General features: G+C 44.9%; 1 protein-coding gene across 1 annotated transcript in view; it reads left to right on the forward strand.

Annotated features, from left to right (window-relative positions):
• Positions 1-16,971, forward strand: part of LOC138510328 (uncharacterized) — a 746,277-nt gene that overhangs the window by 137,522 nt on the left and 591,784 nt on the right. Inside the window, exon 5 of the mRNA XM_069625883.1 lies at positions 13,919-14,059. Within this exon, the coding sequence (XP_069481984.1) occupies positions 13,919-14,059 (141 nt within the window). The remainder of the gene's footprint in view (positions 1-13,918; positions 14,060-16,971) is intronic.

Raw genomic sequence — 16,971 nt, forward strand, 5'->3', positions numbered from 1 at the left:
CTACTGGGGGGAGATTTTAATTAGGTAATTGGCCCCCTTTTAGAACAAAGTAATACATGTATATTGAGGACTAATAATAAGCAAAGCGAGGCAATGAGGGATGTGTTGTCTAAGCACAATTTAGTGGATGTATGGCGGCTAGAACATCCTTCTGAGAGGGATTGTAGCTTTTACTCATTGGCCCATGACATCTACTCAAGAACTAAAATTGACGGTCGGCCTAGCCATTACACATTGTTTGGAGAGCAATATAGGGTGTATTGCTATTTCAGATCATGCCCCAATTGAGGTGACCAGCTCTCTGCAATTTAACTTAAAAAAGAATACCATGTGGAAGATGAACTTTTCTATACTGCAAGAGAGGGAAGTGGTGGAGAAGATTGTACAAGAGGCTTAATGTTTTCTGTATACGAATTTGAATGGTGAAGTGGAAGTAAGAACGGGTTGGAAGTCCTTCAAATGCAGTATGAGCCTCTGAAGCACAAGGCGCAAAGTCAAAGATGAAACTATCAAAGCGATGGGGCTGAGGATTAAGGATCTTCAGAGTTTGGTCATAGTATCACCAGATGATGACAAGAAAAGCTCATTGCGACAGGTGAAATATGATCTGAATGAAATGCTTTCTGAGAAAGCTGAATACTCTCTGTTCCGAACCAGGTGCGCCTATTACGAGGGAGAAGAAATATGTGACAGGCTACTTGCACACCGCTTCTCCCTTCTGGAGAATGATAGAGTGATTGCAGCAATAACGAAGGTCCCAGGCGGTCAGACATTTGACCCCTAAAGAGATTAATGAGGAGTTTCAATCTTTTTACCAAAACCTGTATTTTTCGGATTGAGAAACAACAAATGGAGCATCTGGTATTTTAAGCCGCCTGTCATTGCCAGAGTTCACTGAACAGGAGAAGGCACGTTTAGATGACTAGCTTTCATGTGATGAGTTGAAAAATCAGTATACAGCCTAAACACAGGGAAATGCCCTGGGTCTGACGGTCTCCCTATGGAATGTTATCGAATAATCCCAGACAGTGGGCCTCATTACGACCCTGGCGGAGTGGGTTTACGCCAGCGGTATTCGCGGCGGACCCGTCCGCCCTACTACGAGTTCCCGTAGCGCCATGGAGCGTTTTCCGCCTGGTTTTTCCGGGCGGAGAAATCCATGGCGCTACGGGACCTTGTTGTTAATTACGCCACCGTATTTTACGGTGGCGTAATTAACGCCTTCCCCACTCCCATTATACCCTATGGGGCAAAAATGGGAATGGGGAAGGGTAAAATGGGGAATGGGGATTTACCGCCCCGCCAAGGTCGGAATGGGGCGGTAAATCCGCCAACCCCCATGGCGCTATCGGCAGCTTTCCGCCGTGCTCCATGGTGCATTTTGCGCCACGATTTCCGCCAGGGTCGTAATGAGGCCCAGTGTGTTTAAGTGAACCAGAGGCATGTACAAGGCCTTGAGAGATCTAGGAACTCTCGCTCAGTCAACTCGTCATGCAATTATCTCAGTCATTCTGAAAAAGGATAAGCCCCCTACATCCCCTGGGAGTGACAGACCTATGGATTATGGGGGGGGGAGCTAAAGCAAGATGAGGCACGGGGGGCATGGTACACAGTTAGGTTGAGTGCAGAGGATGTTTGGAGGGAACGAGATGGTGAGTAAACAAAGATACCATCAGGGAGGTACTGAAGCGCATAACAATTTGAAAAGGGAGTGATTGTGCATGGAGAGCCAATCAGCATTTTGCTGGTGGAGAAAAGGTGGGGGAGGATCTGGGTAGGTTGTGGAGAGCGCAGATGGCAAAGTCTGGATGATAGCCCTTAAATGCGGTGGTAACACTATTACTGCTGCATTTAAGGGTCCGCCTAACATGAGTCTGGCATCATTTACCCCCAGCTCCATGCTCGGGGTAAATGCGCTGGAAAAATGCCAATTTTCTGGCGCTATTAGCACGTGCTAATTGCGCCAAAAATGCCCCATTGGGTCCAGTGGACCCAATGGGGAATACCAATTACCGGCCAACCCTTGATCCGGCTCTAAAAGCGCCAGACCGGGTGGTGGTAACGCTATTAGCGGGGATGGTATCCTAGAGGTAATACCGCCAGGATACCGCCCAACTCATGATGAGGCCCTTTGTCTAGAGTTAGGAAGAACAAGGGTGGAGATTTCGGTTTTCATAGAGTTGTTAGTAATAAAAGGACACATTTACACATTTTCCAAATGTTGAGGTGGTTAATGCGAGCAGAAAAGTCAGTGGCTGTGATGAATTGTTGCAGCTGGAGGTTGTTATCAAAGAGGAACCCATGGTTGCGAGCCTTCATAGAGGGAACAAGAAGATCAGGTCGGAAGGAGATAGTAGAGGGGAGTGGAGGGATGACATGTGAAGCCTTTGGAGAAAGATGACTTCTGTTTTTGAAAAGTTCAGCATGAGGCAGCAGAGAGACATGCAGTAACAAATTGCAGTGAGACAGTGCAATCTTTTCTGATATGGCTGGGGTTGATGCAGGGAAAGAAGGAAAAAAGGTGCGTGTCATCAGAAAAAATGTGTTGGTGAAAGATGGAGGATGAGATACGTGTTTCTGGGCAGAGGGGAAGCCCAGAGGTCGAAGGGCTGATTCTTGGGGCTGCTGACAAGGAGAGGGGTGGGGTCAGAGGTTTATGTGCTGCAGTGAATTTCAAAGGATCAACCTTCCAGGTGGGAGGTGATGCAGACAAGTGTAGAATTGTGAAACCCAAAGTTCTGGAGAGTGAGAGAAGAGAGACGAGTTGTTGACAGTGTCAAAAGCGACAGAAAGGTCCAAAAGGATGAGCATAGAAGAGAGTTTATATTGGTGAGCATCAGAGAGACAGTTGGTGACATGCATGAGTGCCTTTTCAGTGCAGTGTTTACTGCAGAAGCCGGATCGAAATGGATTGAGGCCATTATCCTCAAGGTACTTAGCAGTAGCAGTAGAGCTCTGATAATATAGGTCCCTTTAATTGTGGATGATACACAGTGTCTCAGCACTTGCACTGAATGCATATGAAGATGTGGAGCAGGCCCACGAAAGGGGGGTTTCTTGGGCAGAGAATCCTAAGGCAATTCCCCTTCTTAAGAGTGGGTGCCTGCAGAATTGTGGGGCAAGAGATGGGTGACTGGTTGAATAGTGCACAATCTGGGGCCTCCAGGGCCTTTATCTAAAAACGTAGAATCTTCCATAGCTCCAACACGGTTCAAGTCGAGGGCCTGTGTGTAAAAAAAAAAAACAAACAACATTTACATTCTTCTTTGAATTTATGAATTAACACTGACCTCGGGGCTCGAACTGCGGTCTTCAGGTTCGCAAGAAAGAACTTCACCACTCCACTATATAAACTGGTGAAAAATAAAAAACAACTAAAATGTCACATTTCGGTACTGCATATTCAGGGAAAATATTGGTATTGGTTCTTGGAGTTTAAAACATGCACACCTTTTCATGCTTAAAAACACTGTTAGAAGAAAATATCCTCTCTAGGTTTTGTGTGTGTGTGTGTTGATTTTATGAAAGGCAACTGCCATTCGTCCTGTGCAATTTGGGTGGTATTGCAAAGCCAATTGATTGAAATGTGCATATTTCACCTTGATATGCTAATTTTTGGTGACGCACATCCCATTGCGCTTGTCGATGAGTTCCCCCACTCTTTTCTTTTTTAGGACTTGACCCCTGAGCTCCAACAATCTCCTGTTCACACAATTGAGCACATCAAAGGGGTGTTTGGAACCGCTTTGACAGCTGGTTTACATTTGTACTTTGGGCAGTGGCTACCGGACTCACTTAAACTAGAACCATTCAATTGCAAACACACACTTTAGAATGTTCTTTTTCTTTCTTTTGTGATTTTCACTAGAAATTGGTTTAAAATAACTATCCAAATAGGGACTTTTCAATTGAGGTGTGGCTTGTGTAGTTGTTATCTGTGCCAGCTTCTAGGTAGGGCGTGCTTGGTCAACATCTCTGGCATTGCATTCTTAGTGGGGACATTTTTTAAGCATTTTAAATCATGACATCTGACTCCCAGTGGCCACAGACTGAAAAATATAAATGGCCCTCATATTTGACATCACTATATTGAAAATGTTACCTCTAAGGTGCATATTCATGTGCAAATCATTTAAGTAGAGGCACCTGTGTGCCTTATCTGAGCAATAAACATAGGAAGCTTGTATGTGGTTGGCTGAGTGCATGCTACAGGTGTGTGTGTGTGCGCTCCATGAAGGTCCCAGGGCACAGCAATACGCTGGCTCTGCAGAGAGGCCGGGTCTTAAACAGACATTAAGCCAAGAAAAGCATCTCAGCCTCTAGCACTGACATGTTCACCTCCCACTGCTTGATCACACTAGGATGACGCGAGTAGCCCGTGCCTTACGAGACTACAGGCCATTTTCAAAACTCTTACCATTTTACACATCCACAGACACACACTTCCACATGTAACCATCGGTACACGGATTTGAGTTGATTCGTTTTTTTAGGGTTATATTAAGCACACGTGTCACCCATTGCTCTCTCTACAGAACTGAGTATAGACCTGTTATAAATCAGAGATATTTCCTTCCAAAAGCCACGTCTTGAGGCAATTTCGGAATAGTAAAAGATTCAACTGTGACTGCAAATGTTGCGGAAATAAGTACCAGTTTACCATCTCCTGACTGGAGAAAGGCACCATCCTTCTGGCTTTGCGGACCCTGGGTACCTTCAAGGGGCACTGCGATTGTCTTCACATCCTGAAGCGTGGCCCGGTGGGCACACCTGTTGTCTCTCTGCTAAGACAGAACCTCTACTTCCATAATGGCCCTGCAAATGAGACGCGTTGTCCTAAAGAGTACCCTCTGCGTCACTGGCAGCTAATGCAGTGGGACCGGTCATGTGCTTCCATTTTTGGTTTTTGTAAAAGGAGCCTCGCTGCAGTATTTTGTACTCTCTACATTCAAATCATTTGATTTCTGGCAAGTCCAGGTGTATATTATGAACCAAGTCCAGCCATGAAGATACAAATGCGTTCATGACTGTCACCCTGTCAGGAAAGAAAAAAAGCGGCAAACGATGTTTGAGCTATCATAATTGACAAAATGCTGCTTCTACCACAGATAAAAACTGAGGAAACAATGAGAGGTCCAAATCAACAGTCAGGCCCATTTGGGCCATTCACCAAATGATTCCAGCCAAAACATGGAATTCCATGGACTCCACATGACGTTCATTGACAGGTATCTCATTTTGGTCGGGAGTAATTTATGGCGAGTTCATGTCAATCAAGTGTTTAACTGATACTGGACATTCTCTGAGTTTCCGAGCAGATGCATCCATTGCCAAGAGCTGGTCTTACCTGAAACTTGTGGTGCATTTTCCTTGGCAAAATAGGACCTACATTCTGAGGAAGCCACCTTGTTAGCTTGAGCAATCGTGCAGGTAGGAGGAGAGGGGCAGCAGGTACCAGAAAGGTTCAGAATAATCACAAAGAATGAAGAGCAAACAGAACAGAGTGCAACTCGTGAAAATAAAGTAACACCTGATCCATGGAGACACAGCAGTAAATACCTGCGTGCATGTGCCACTGTCAGCCTTCGTCCAGAAGTCCAGACTCAGTTCCAGGAGAGTCGCCATCTTGCAAGGGGCTGAAAAGCTGATGCCGCTCTGCCATTTTGGAATGGGCTGACGCAGTGAAGACAAGTGACACAACCGTTGAGTCCATCACTGATTGAATGACAGGGGACTCATGAAAGCCCAGTCTCTGGAAAACATGACCAGGATCTGTGTGTCATCTGCATAATTTAGAAAATAGAAGCCCTTTTGTCTAATAAGTTCTGCCAGATTTTCAATAACTAAAAAAAGGATTAATATTAAGGAAGAGAATAAAGGATTGGAAGGAGTTACGGAATTTGATTTATTGGCCTAGTTATGGAAAGCATAAACAAATTTGAGGGGTCAGAAATGCGAGGCATTCATTTTGCTAAATGTTTTTCACAAGCAGCCATTTTATTAACTCATATGGGTGTGACAAATTCCTCACTATCCCTAACCTAAAAAGGATTTCCCTGCCTATCAAACTGAAACAAAAGGAAAACACTTTAATAAAAGGAATCAGCCCCTCACATTTAGACATACATTAAATTCATTACATAGGATTTGAGAACTCAGGTTTAACAAAAATAACAATTATGCCCAACATGAACCTGGTAACTATGTATCCTTGTAACCTGGGCCGGATCCCCTTCCCCAGGCTCAAAGCAGGATTCCCAATCAAAGTTCAAAATAAAGTTCCTTTTTGAACTTTTTTTTAAAGTTCCTTACTCAAAAAGTCTACTTGTCATTTTGACACAGTTTCCACACAACAAAAAGAAACGTCTTTATCTTCAAACTAATAGTCAATATCACTCCTCCTTCTTGGAAAACAAACACTTCCACAATGTCTTTGATTCACAACAATGTGTTTGTCAGGATAATTGTACCACCATTTCCTCCATGAAAAACCAACACTTCCACAATTCAAATTCTTCTTGATTCACAACAAAGTTTTTGTCAGGATGGTTTTTGCCACAGTTCATCAAACACAATAGTGGCCTTGACACTTTCTTTCCTTCATAACTTTCAACCACAATGCAGTACTTCAATTTCTCCTTCATGGTCCACTGACCTGCCAGGACTACCACTAACAATCAATTTCCTGATATACTCCCCTATGAGGATCAAAACTCCTTACACTACTACAAGTACTACTACAAGTACTCTGTGGTGAGGCATGCTTCACACTTTTAGAAAATTCCTTGACTTTCAATAACATCGAGATCCACAAGTTCTTCTGTGAGGACCAAATACACATTTGTAGTATTTGTTCCATTGACTTATGTGCCACATGCAATCGGGGTCTGCTCCTCTCCTCCTTGATACCTCTTTCAAGGAGGGCTTCTCTCCTGCCACTTGAACTCATAGACCGAAGAGTCCTTTAGGACGAGGTAGCAATACTTAGAGGTGGATGGGGATGCAGAAGTTACTCAAACATCAAAAATCAAAACGACTCAGTAAGTTGCCAAACGTACGTTCTGTTTTATTATCAATTATCTAAAACAGGGAGTACAACGGACATCATCCGATGTGACACAGCACGATCTCAACACATTTCAGAAAAAAACAGTTCTTTAATAACAAAAACTCGTCTTTACTGACGTGACACTATGTGGCAAACTACAAAAACATATGAGTAACAGTGTTTGGCTTTCAGGGAACATCCGAGTATACGTTCTATATAGCCGGAGGTTTGTTTGTATGTATGTTTGTTTGTTTATTTATTTGGTAATGCGCACCAAACCCTTAGGTAGCCGGGGGCGCAACAGTACACAAGAAGTCTTATAGCTTAGTTACAGTACTTAGCACAAATATGTACAACAGGTACATGAATACATAAGAAAACAGAGCATAGCCTTGGAGTTCAAGGAAACACTGACAAGTATATCTATATATACATATATACACCATATACATATGCAACAACATATATCTCTATTGCATATACATATATAAGATTATAAATAACCATACGTGCACAATTGCCTAAAGTACAGAGTGATTCAGCGGATGCAAGGTCGGATAAGGGCCAGGGGTGGTAGGAGCGGTATAAATCATGTTATGTGTTGTTAGTGCGCAACCATTTGAGTACCTTATGTCTAAATTTAGGGTAGGGTTTTTCTAGTCAGGTCATGTGGTAGCTTATTCCAGCATTGCGCAGCTTTAGCGGGGAAGCTAGTTCCTCCCACTGTCGTTTGTTTGAACTTAGGAATCTCCAGCATGAATGTGTTAGCAGATCTTGTAGGGTGGGTGGCTGTTCTCCTGGTCATTTCTTACGCTAAATAAGGAGGTGCTAGGTTGTTCAAGCATTTGGAGGTGAGGGAAGCTGTTTTAGGGAGGATTCTATCCGTTATTTTCAGCCAGTTAACCTCTTTCCTGAATTTGGTAGTGTGCTCTCTGTAGGGGATATCCAGTGCTGCCCTCAGGGCGTTATTCTGCAGTCTTTGAATTTTATCTGTGATATATTTGTTAGCTCCTGAGTACAAGGCATTACAATAATCTAATCTCGACATGATATGAGCATTGGATAGTGTGATTGGCTAGTGCGATTGGGTATCTTAAGTCAGGTGGACAACTAAGCCCATCCTGAATAAAGAGCATCATTATCATCACTAAATACATGATGATTAATTGGTTACACAAACTATAGGGCACTTTATTACGTGGCCCTCTATGATTGGTTTGGCACACTTATACCCTTCTGGAATATTCCACATGCTAGCAGCACGCAGGCTACCATTCCAGGTGCATGGAGGTTTGGCGTGGTCTTGCCTACCCACCTATTAGCCCAACATCTATCATCACTCCTACAGTCTGCCAGTCAATTAAGGCTTTGAACTTGGCTTTGCAGAAGCTGCTTGCGCCTGAGTAATAAAGGGAGTGTGGCATTGTTCTGTCTTCTGGTTTTGGTGTAGCTTGACCTAAGCTATTTTGATCTCAACCATGCGACTGAAGACCACTCTTTTGAGCCTTTTGCTGCATTTCATTCTATGAAATAATTAACTCTTGACTCCTTCAGTGTTTTTTCATTCTGCTTCAAACAGGAGTTTGTTATTTTCTCATGTTCATTGTAGCCTTTTTGACAGGCACCCTACTCACTGCGGCCTCGTCTTTTTAGTGCTGGGCCAGTGAAGCCTTTCTTGAAATTCACCTTGCTATCAGTATTTCCAACTTTGCCACACACTGAAATCCCTTCCAACCATGGGGTTTCAAGCCTTGCTAAAGTGCATCGTAGATTATACAGGTTCGGTACAGTCCTATACGTATATATTGGCGCAACACTGCAATCTAATTCACTATGTAGCCAGCCTTTACAATTACCTTTCCCTACTTGCATTACTGCATCTGTACAAGTGTATTCTTCAGAGTTTCTGTAGCATGAGCATCTTCATCTCAAGCCTGAAATGTTGCTCATCTTTACCATCTTCACTTGAGATCTTAGAGAAGGTTTATGTTTTCTGGGTGCATCAACTATCACTTTGCATGATGTCCTCAGTCTCCTTTCATGTTCAAATGCACATTTCTTCTGGCACGCCAACCAGACAGGCACCATTTCTTTGTGCATTTATATAGGGTTTTCTCAATGGATACCTAGTCTCAAAGGTTCCTTGCGGTATAGGCACTCTTACTGGAACTGCACGTGTCGCCATTTCCGGTTCCCAACATATAGGCAACATTGAGGTGGAGCTCTTGATGAGGGTACTTGACTCCACCTCTACAACCTCTTGATTTCTTAACTTTGCATCAAGCAACTGCTGACAATGTCTCTTTACTACACTTGCCTTTTTTGGCTTAGGTAATGCTTGTTGGTGTATTGCTTAACTATTGCCTCTTCCTCACTCTGCGAATAATGGTGACAATCTTTCTGTAATATTGTTCTCTTGTTGCTTTGCCAATTCAGGTCATATGCTTTCTGAAGTATTTCCCCCTCTTTACTTTGGCAATGGTGGCTATAGTTTCTCTTCAGTATTGCCCTCTTTATTTTGGCAATGCAGGTTTTTATCATGCTTCAATATTGCCTACTCTTTGTTTTGGCGACAATAGTTGTTACTTTTCTTTTCTGGCCTTCCTTCAAAGTGAGTATATTGCCAATAAGACTTTATGTGTTAGCGGTCAGCGTTCATCTATGAAGTGTTCCGGGGTTTCCTAATACAGGCCAACTCACCGGTCTGTCTACACGCGTCCGCTCGAACTACTGCCACTACATCTTCTGTTGATTTCTGAACATCTGACAGCATCAATCATGTTCCTGCAGTTCGTGCCACTCGGGAAAGGAGACTGTCTTGCTCCTCCTGCACTCTGGTGCTCTTCAGCCACTGGAACTAGGTACGAAATAAGGCGAGCTTCTCTCTCACGGGACAGCCTGTCAGAATACTGCTTCCTGCTGTGCCAACTATGCATTTCAGGTTTTCAACTCCAAAGACCCACTCAGGGCTGAACTCTGCTTCAAATACAGCAGTGGCTCTGGTGTCTTCATTTTTCTGCTTCTGCTGCTGCAACTGCCACTCGCAACCCCTGCTACTGCTCCACCTTCTTGTTCTAATGGCCTTCACCTGAGGGGGCCTTAAATATTCAAAAGTCCTGCTCGGGTGTGGGTCATCAGATCCACTAGTCTGCATGCTGTAGTTCTGTGCCTCTGAGCTCCCCTATCTCGTCCCAGTAATGAAGGCATTGTGGGACACAAACTTTATTTGATTCACTCTTTTTATTGAATACACCATTAGGGAAGGATTTTAGAGGGATAAATGGCTGCTTCAGACTTAAGGGAGAATCATATTCATCAGAAGCCAGGGTATTCATGCTGTGATTCCCATATATATTATTCCCATGTTGATCACAACAGTTTTCACTACCAACAAGCTGGGTAGTTTTGGGAAGGAATGCCGCACTCTGACCGCAAGCCATTAAATAATTAAATATTCTGGCATCATGGAAATCTCCCCCTCTGAAGAAGATAAATACTGTGTCTCTGCTAATAGATCCATCCTATCCCCTTGGGGTCCTTCTCCTCCCAGGTTATCCTCCCAGCTAATACCACACCCAGGGTTAGGATCAAGTAGGATCAGGTAGCGGCTGCCTTCCTCTGGCCACCTGGGAGGAGACTTTAGGCAGAGATTCTGTGAGGACTTTTCAGGATTCATCACACAAAGTAACACTTAACATGGATTCTTTTATTCAGATGCTTTGTGCTACCACTGAGAAGAAGGGTCTGATTTGGCTTATTGCCCAAGGAAGACCTTTAAGGGACCTGAGTGAGCAGCAAGAAGCTGCATCTCCAGAGATAGATTTTCTGAATGAGGAGTGTATACCTGATGCTCAAATACCACAGTGACCATCTGATGCTTGTGACCTCAAACATTGGGGCAGGTGAGGATCCACCCACATCTGATCAACCATCCTGGGTGTCACCAAGACATACTGCAACCAGGTCTGAAGCCTAGTGGACCAGGATCAAGTAGTTTTTGATGGTGAATTTTCATCTTCTCCAAATGTTTGGCAAGGAAAGTGTGTTGGGATATGTGGCAAGTTACCGAAAATCTCTGGATCAGAATGTTTGTTGGTTAGTAGAGACCTTATCACACCCTAAATATCAGAGGCTTGTTAAACTGTTCAGTGATTTGATCATTTATCAACTGTAAAATAACTTTCCTGATTTTGGGAGACATTTGGGGAATGTGGTGCTACCTGTTAATGACCCACAGGAGATGGGTTAAGGGATGTATCCTCCTGAATTATCTTTGGTATCCTTTAAACCCTTTCTCTCTAACACTGTGGAGATGCCTTTTTTTAGTGTCTCAGTCAGTGAATGCAAACACTATGGCGCCTCCATCTGTTCTGTTGGGCAAACTGGGGCCATCAAGGAGTTGAGCTCTGGGCAGCTCCCCCCCAAGTAATAGATGTCTAGGTGCTCATATATATACCACTGTAAAAATAGAACAAACAAGGACACAGTATTTACTAGTATGTTGCACCAAACGTCACACTACAAATTACTAACATGGATGTTTAAAAAGGCTGGTACTTTCTCGGCACACATGAGTAAAATGTGTGGTGGTTCCAGCATGCATGGGACCTCCTATCTTGGTTGAGATATTCCTTCAGCCTGGAGGAACGTCCAGCTGCTTTCACTATTTTAGGCTGACTGGACTTGAGAAAAGATGTTGGGTTTGCAGGATTTGGATCTTTGTGGGGGAAGTATGATAGAAAGGCCGAAGAAAGAAGTTGGACAAAAGCCTACTGAGGTCTCTGGGGGCGAATCTAGAGTTGGCTGGACTAGAACATACACACAAAGGATCACTGTTGAGTTAACACTCAGTTATTGGTCCTGTCTGATTCCATTAACTCCACTGGGTGCCAGAGTCCATCCAGAGGCACAGCTGGTTTAACATTTGACAGTTAATCTCTCTTGGGTTGATCTCCGGAAGGGGTCAGATCCATGGCATATGTTGGTGGCATGAGGAGGGGACCCCCTGCATAATCCAGTAGAGAGGATGCATGGATGCTCCATAAAGAGGGGCCCTCTGCCACAGGCTATAAAGGTACCTTTACTTTCGGTTGCAATTATCACAGGAGAGAGCTTACAGTAAAAAATAACCTTCCACATCCTCTGGGTTCAGACTATGATTTCCTTCCCACATCAGGTTACTCACATGATCACTCCACGCACCTTCTAGTACAGCCCAGGGTGTTCCTCTACCTATTCTGCCAGATTGCTGCTGGGGAAATTGCATCATGTCCTGATTTAAAACAGAAACTAATGTGGAACACTGATTAGCATTCAGTTACCTGGGAATCCCGCTCCTCATTTCTGTAACAGGGCTCGGCAATCAGACTTAACTCAGAATATCAGTAACCACCAGAGGGGTGTTTCACTCCGCACTAGCAATGGTACAACTAAACATATCTGATATCAGCTTATGCTTTTCTATAGTGTTTGCTATCCTGGTTCACAGCACACGTTATTCTCTTAACTAGGCAGGACGTGGCTGCCCACATTGTGTGGAAACTATTTATTCCACAGGACGTGGTTAGCTACATCCTTGTGGCACCCGCTATAAATGCAAGTGCGGCAGTTCACACTTTTTAAGCCACAGCAATGTCATACAATTTATAAACCACAGAGAGAGGAGAAAATGGAGCTGGACCTTCTGGAACTTGACCATGTGAGCTCCAGTATGACCATAGGTCTCAGCAGGAAGCACCTGACTCAGGGGTTTGAGGGTGTGATGTGCATCAAGGGGCAATGGAGGACAGTAACAGTCACAGTCAACAGGAGATCAGACCTCGAGGCCCTGGGGCTGCAGTCCAGCGGTGCATTCGCTTGCTCAGTTTAACGGGCAAGCATGCATGCACATGATAAATCCAGAGAGGGCAGGGATATCACAGCTCACAAAATCATCCAAAGATTCTGCTACTGTGAATACAAAAAAAATCAGTGAAACTCAGATCACTTTTGGACAATTGAAATTAATATGCTGTGTCCAGTTCTGCAAGGAAAGTGCTCTTAAGTAAAAAACAGTCCGTATCTTTTGTCTTACCATCGTCCAATCCATTCACTTAATTGGCCAGTTCCAATGGGCACACGTCTTTTGTATTGCGTCACATGACTGCCAAAGAGAATGATGCCCTCTAGAGGCCGGTGCTGGAACTGGCATAAACAACTCTCAGGGTCCTTCCATTTCACTGTACTATTGCTATGCCATTCAAAGCATAGCAACCCTGCAGCCAAGTGCTGGCACCCTCCCTTAATGAAATAGGGTCAGAGATGAATCCACTCGCCCATTTGATAAACTGCTAGCCCGAGTGGAAACTCAATTTCACCTGTTAGAAACATTGGGGCTGAGTCCTGGAATTATTTGCTCCTATAAACAGGGATTTGTGCGCCATTCTGCCTGCAAATCCCCATTTGTTAAACATGGATTTGCAGGCAGAATGGCGCACAAATCCCCGTTTTTGGGCGCAAATAATTCCATGAATCAGCCCCATTATGCGTTGGATAATGTTATTGGTATTTGCAACGTTTGGGCATTTATTGAGCAGCTCTGAGATCTGGCTGATTTCAGCTACATCTTTTAACTAGATACTGATGCAAATAGTGTCTATTGGTTCCATTTGGCATGGTTACTTAACCTGCAGAAAGTCCCTTGCTGTTTCCACTGGTCTGGTGTCCAAATACACATGTCCTGCAACGGGATTCAGTAGTGAGCAATTCTCACCGGTTGGCTGGACCTAAGACCAGGGAACTTAACTCCTTGTCTGGACGGTGCATTCTCTTATCAGATAAAGTGGTCATCAAGAGTTATTTTGTCTCATCACAGTTTCTGTATTGTTACAGGCGCTTCCACAACCAAATCTAAAATAACCAAAGCAAACCCTGGTCAGAGGCCCAGCAGCGGAGACACCAGGGCTACTGAGCTACGGAAGCCTAGCGACAACCACCACAAGGGCGTGGCGCAACGGCGATCCGTGCAAACCTGTGAGTGGACATGTTGCCTGTGATCTTATTTTATTTTTATTTTTTACTTCATACTAAAGTTCAGTTGTCGTATTTATTGCAGTTTTCAGGCACTTGTTTTATGCTTGAAAGGGCTCTGTGCTCTCCCCAAAGTAGGCATAGTTCGACTAATCCTGTGCAAGAGTAGATTTAACATGTTGATCAGATTTTTAAAAATATATTTTGTTAAAGCAGCGTACTTCACACAGCTCAGACGTGTGCTCATGTTAGATCCATTCTCCCTACAAATATGCAGTTAGATGTTATGTTATGTTACTTTGCATTTATATAGCGCCTCATGTACCATTGGTATGGTCTCAAGGCGCTGGTAGGTTGAACGCCCTCGGGAACCGAAGTTCAAGTCAGTAGAGAGAGAGAGAGTCATAGGGAGCATTTGAGCACCGCATATGTGTGTAGCAGGTGTGGTATTCGTGTGATAGCTGCTTCTTAGCGGTAGGTGTGGTGGTTAGGAGATCAAGAGTATGTGTTCGTTCTGGCATGTTGTTATCCAGACCGATTCTGGCTGCGTTAGGCCTGAGGAGAACACCTAGGCTGGAGGGTGTGTAACCAGCAGTGTTTAGTTAGGATGTTGTGGAGTATGAGGTATGTGATTTTATGAGAACAGCTATACCGAATGGTGTCATAGTTTCGTTGTGTTCTAGTTGAGTGGTGGTGTAAAGAAGAGAGTAAGCGTGGAGATGTGATATGGTGCTTGAGATCGGGCGCACTCCAAGTGTTCCATGTACTCCACCCGTTCCATGCATTCCAACCATTTCAAGCACTCCAAGCCGTTTCATGCGTTCCAAACTGTGCCATGCACTGCAAGCTGTTCGATTCTCTCCAAACCGTTCCATTCACTATAGAGCATTCCATTCGCTCTACAGCGTTCCAATCACTCTATAGCGTTCCGTCCATTTTATGCATTCCACCCATTTAATGCACTCCAACCATTTATGCACTCCAACCATTTATGCACTCCAACCATTCTATGTTCTTCGATCGTTTTATGTACTCCAACCGATTTATGCACTTCAGATCGTTCCATGCACTCTAATCATTTTTGTACACTGTCCATTCTGTGCTCTCTATCTGTTCTGTGCAGTCCCTCCGTTGCATGTACTCACTCAGTTCGATGCACACTATCAGTTCGATCAGTTCTATGAATTCCTTCTGATCAATGCACTTCGTCGGATCTATGCATGTTGTCCTTCATCATCCAGTCTGTCTATTTCATTCGTTCTCCATATGTCATCCATCCACATGCTTGACCCGTTCCATATACCCTGTTTCACCGGTTCCATTCACATACGCCATCCGCTCATCCACCTACTTCATCCGTTCCACCCATTTCCCCCATTTCATCCACTTCACCCATTCCACCCACTTCACTGGTTGCACTTAACCCGTTTCACTCACTTCTCCGGTTCCCCCTCACTTCACTCGTTCCATCCACTTCACTCGTTCTATCCACATACTTCTTCCGTTCCACCCACTTCACCCATTCCATCTGCATACTTCAGCCGTTCCATCCACACACTTCAGCCGTTCCATCCACACACTTCAGATGTTCCATCCACACACTTCATTCGTTCCATCCACACACTTCATCGGTTCCATCCACACATTTCAGCCGTTTCATCTGCATATTTCGCCCGCTCCATCCAAAACTTCTATCGTTCTAGCCATCCGATTCCCGTTCCATCCACATATTTCACCCGTCCTTCCACATATTTCACCCATCCTCCACATACTTCAGCCGTCCTTCCACATAATTCAGTTATCCTTCCACAAACTTCACCCGTTCCATCCGTCCACGTCACCCGTTCCATCCATCCACTTCACCCGTTCCATCCATCCACTTTACCCGTTCCAACTACATACTTGACCCGTTCCATTCACATATTTGACCCGTTCAATCCACATACTTGACCCGTTCCATCCTCATACTTGACCTGTTCCATCCTCATACTTGACCCGTTCCATCCACCAGCATCACCCGTTCAATCCTCCCACTTTCTCCGTTCCATCCACAAATTTCACCCGTTCCTTCCATACTTCATTCTTTCCATTCATCCACATACTTCACCCGTTCCATCTACATACATCCATTCAGTGCCTTAAGTGGCACTACAAATCGAGCCGGGGCCCATCGAGGGGGCGTGGCCTAACAACGGGGTCTTGATGGGCCGTTAGGCCACGCCCCCTTTACGAGCCCCAGCTCAATAGGCTACTGGCACCCCTGCCAGGCAGCCTTTTGTAGAGATTAGCACCCTCTCCCCTATGGGGGAGAGGGTGCTGATCTCTGCATTTATTTTGTATAGGCTTGCCTGGCAGGGGACAGCGCCTCGCCTATTCAGCCTTAATGGTGGTGCTGCCCCTCGCCAGCTGGGGAGGGGCAGCGTCACCATTAAGGCTGAAAGGGTGAGGCCACTGGAAGCAGAGGCCTTTTTCCTAAAGACTGAAACTCCCGCGAATCCGTGGGAGCTTCAGTATTTAGAAAGCAAGGCCTCTGCTTCCAGCGGCCTCACGTTTCTCCATAATGGTGGCGCCGGCCCACGTGCATCCCTTGATTAAAGGGATGCCTCGAAGGTGTGGCGCCACCATTATAGCTGAAAGGCATTTTTTTCTGAAGCCTGAAGCTCTCGCACACGAGCGAGAGCTTCAGGCTGTAGAAAAAAATGCCCTTTCGTGTAGTGGCCGGGGCTGCCCGGGGAGATTAGTGGGCCCCGGCAGGGCCCTGCCTCAAAACGAAATTTCGGAGCCTGCCGGGGCCCAGCCCCGGCAGGCCCCGGCCCACTTAAAGCCCTGCATCCATTCCACCCAGTTCATCCATTCCACTCACATAGTTCATCTGTTCGAACCCCATACTTCGTACGTTCCAACCACATACTTCA

This window comes from Ambystoma mexicanum, chromosome 6p (genome assembly GCF_040938575.1).
Source record: "Ambystoma mexicanum isolate Mex_15411 chromosome 6p, UKY_AmexF1_1, whole genome shotgun sequence".
NCBI lineage: Eukaryota > Metazoa > Chordata > Amphibia > Caudata > Ambystomatidae > Ambystoma > Ambystoma mexicanum.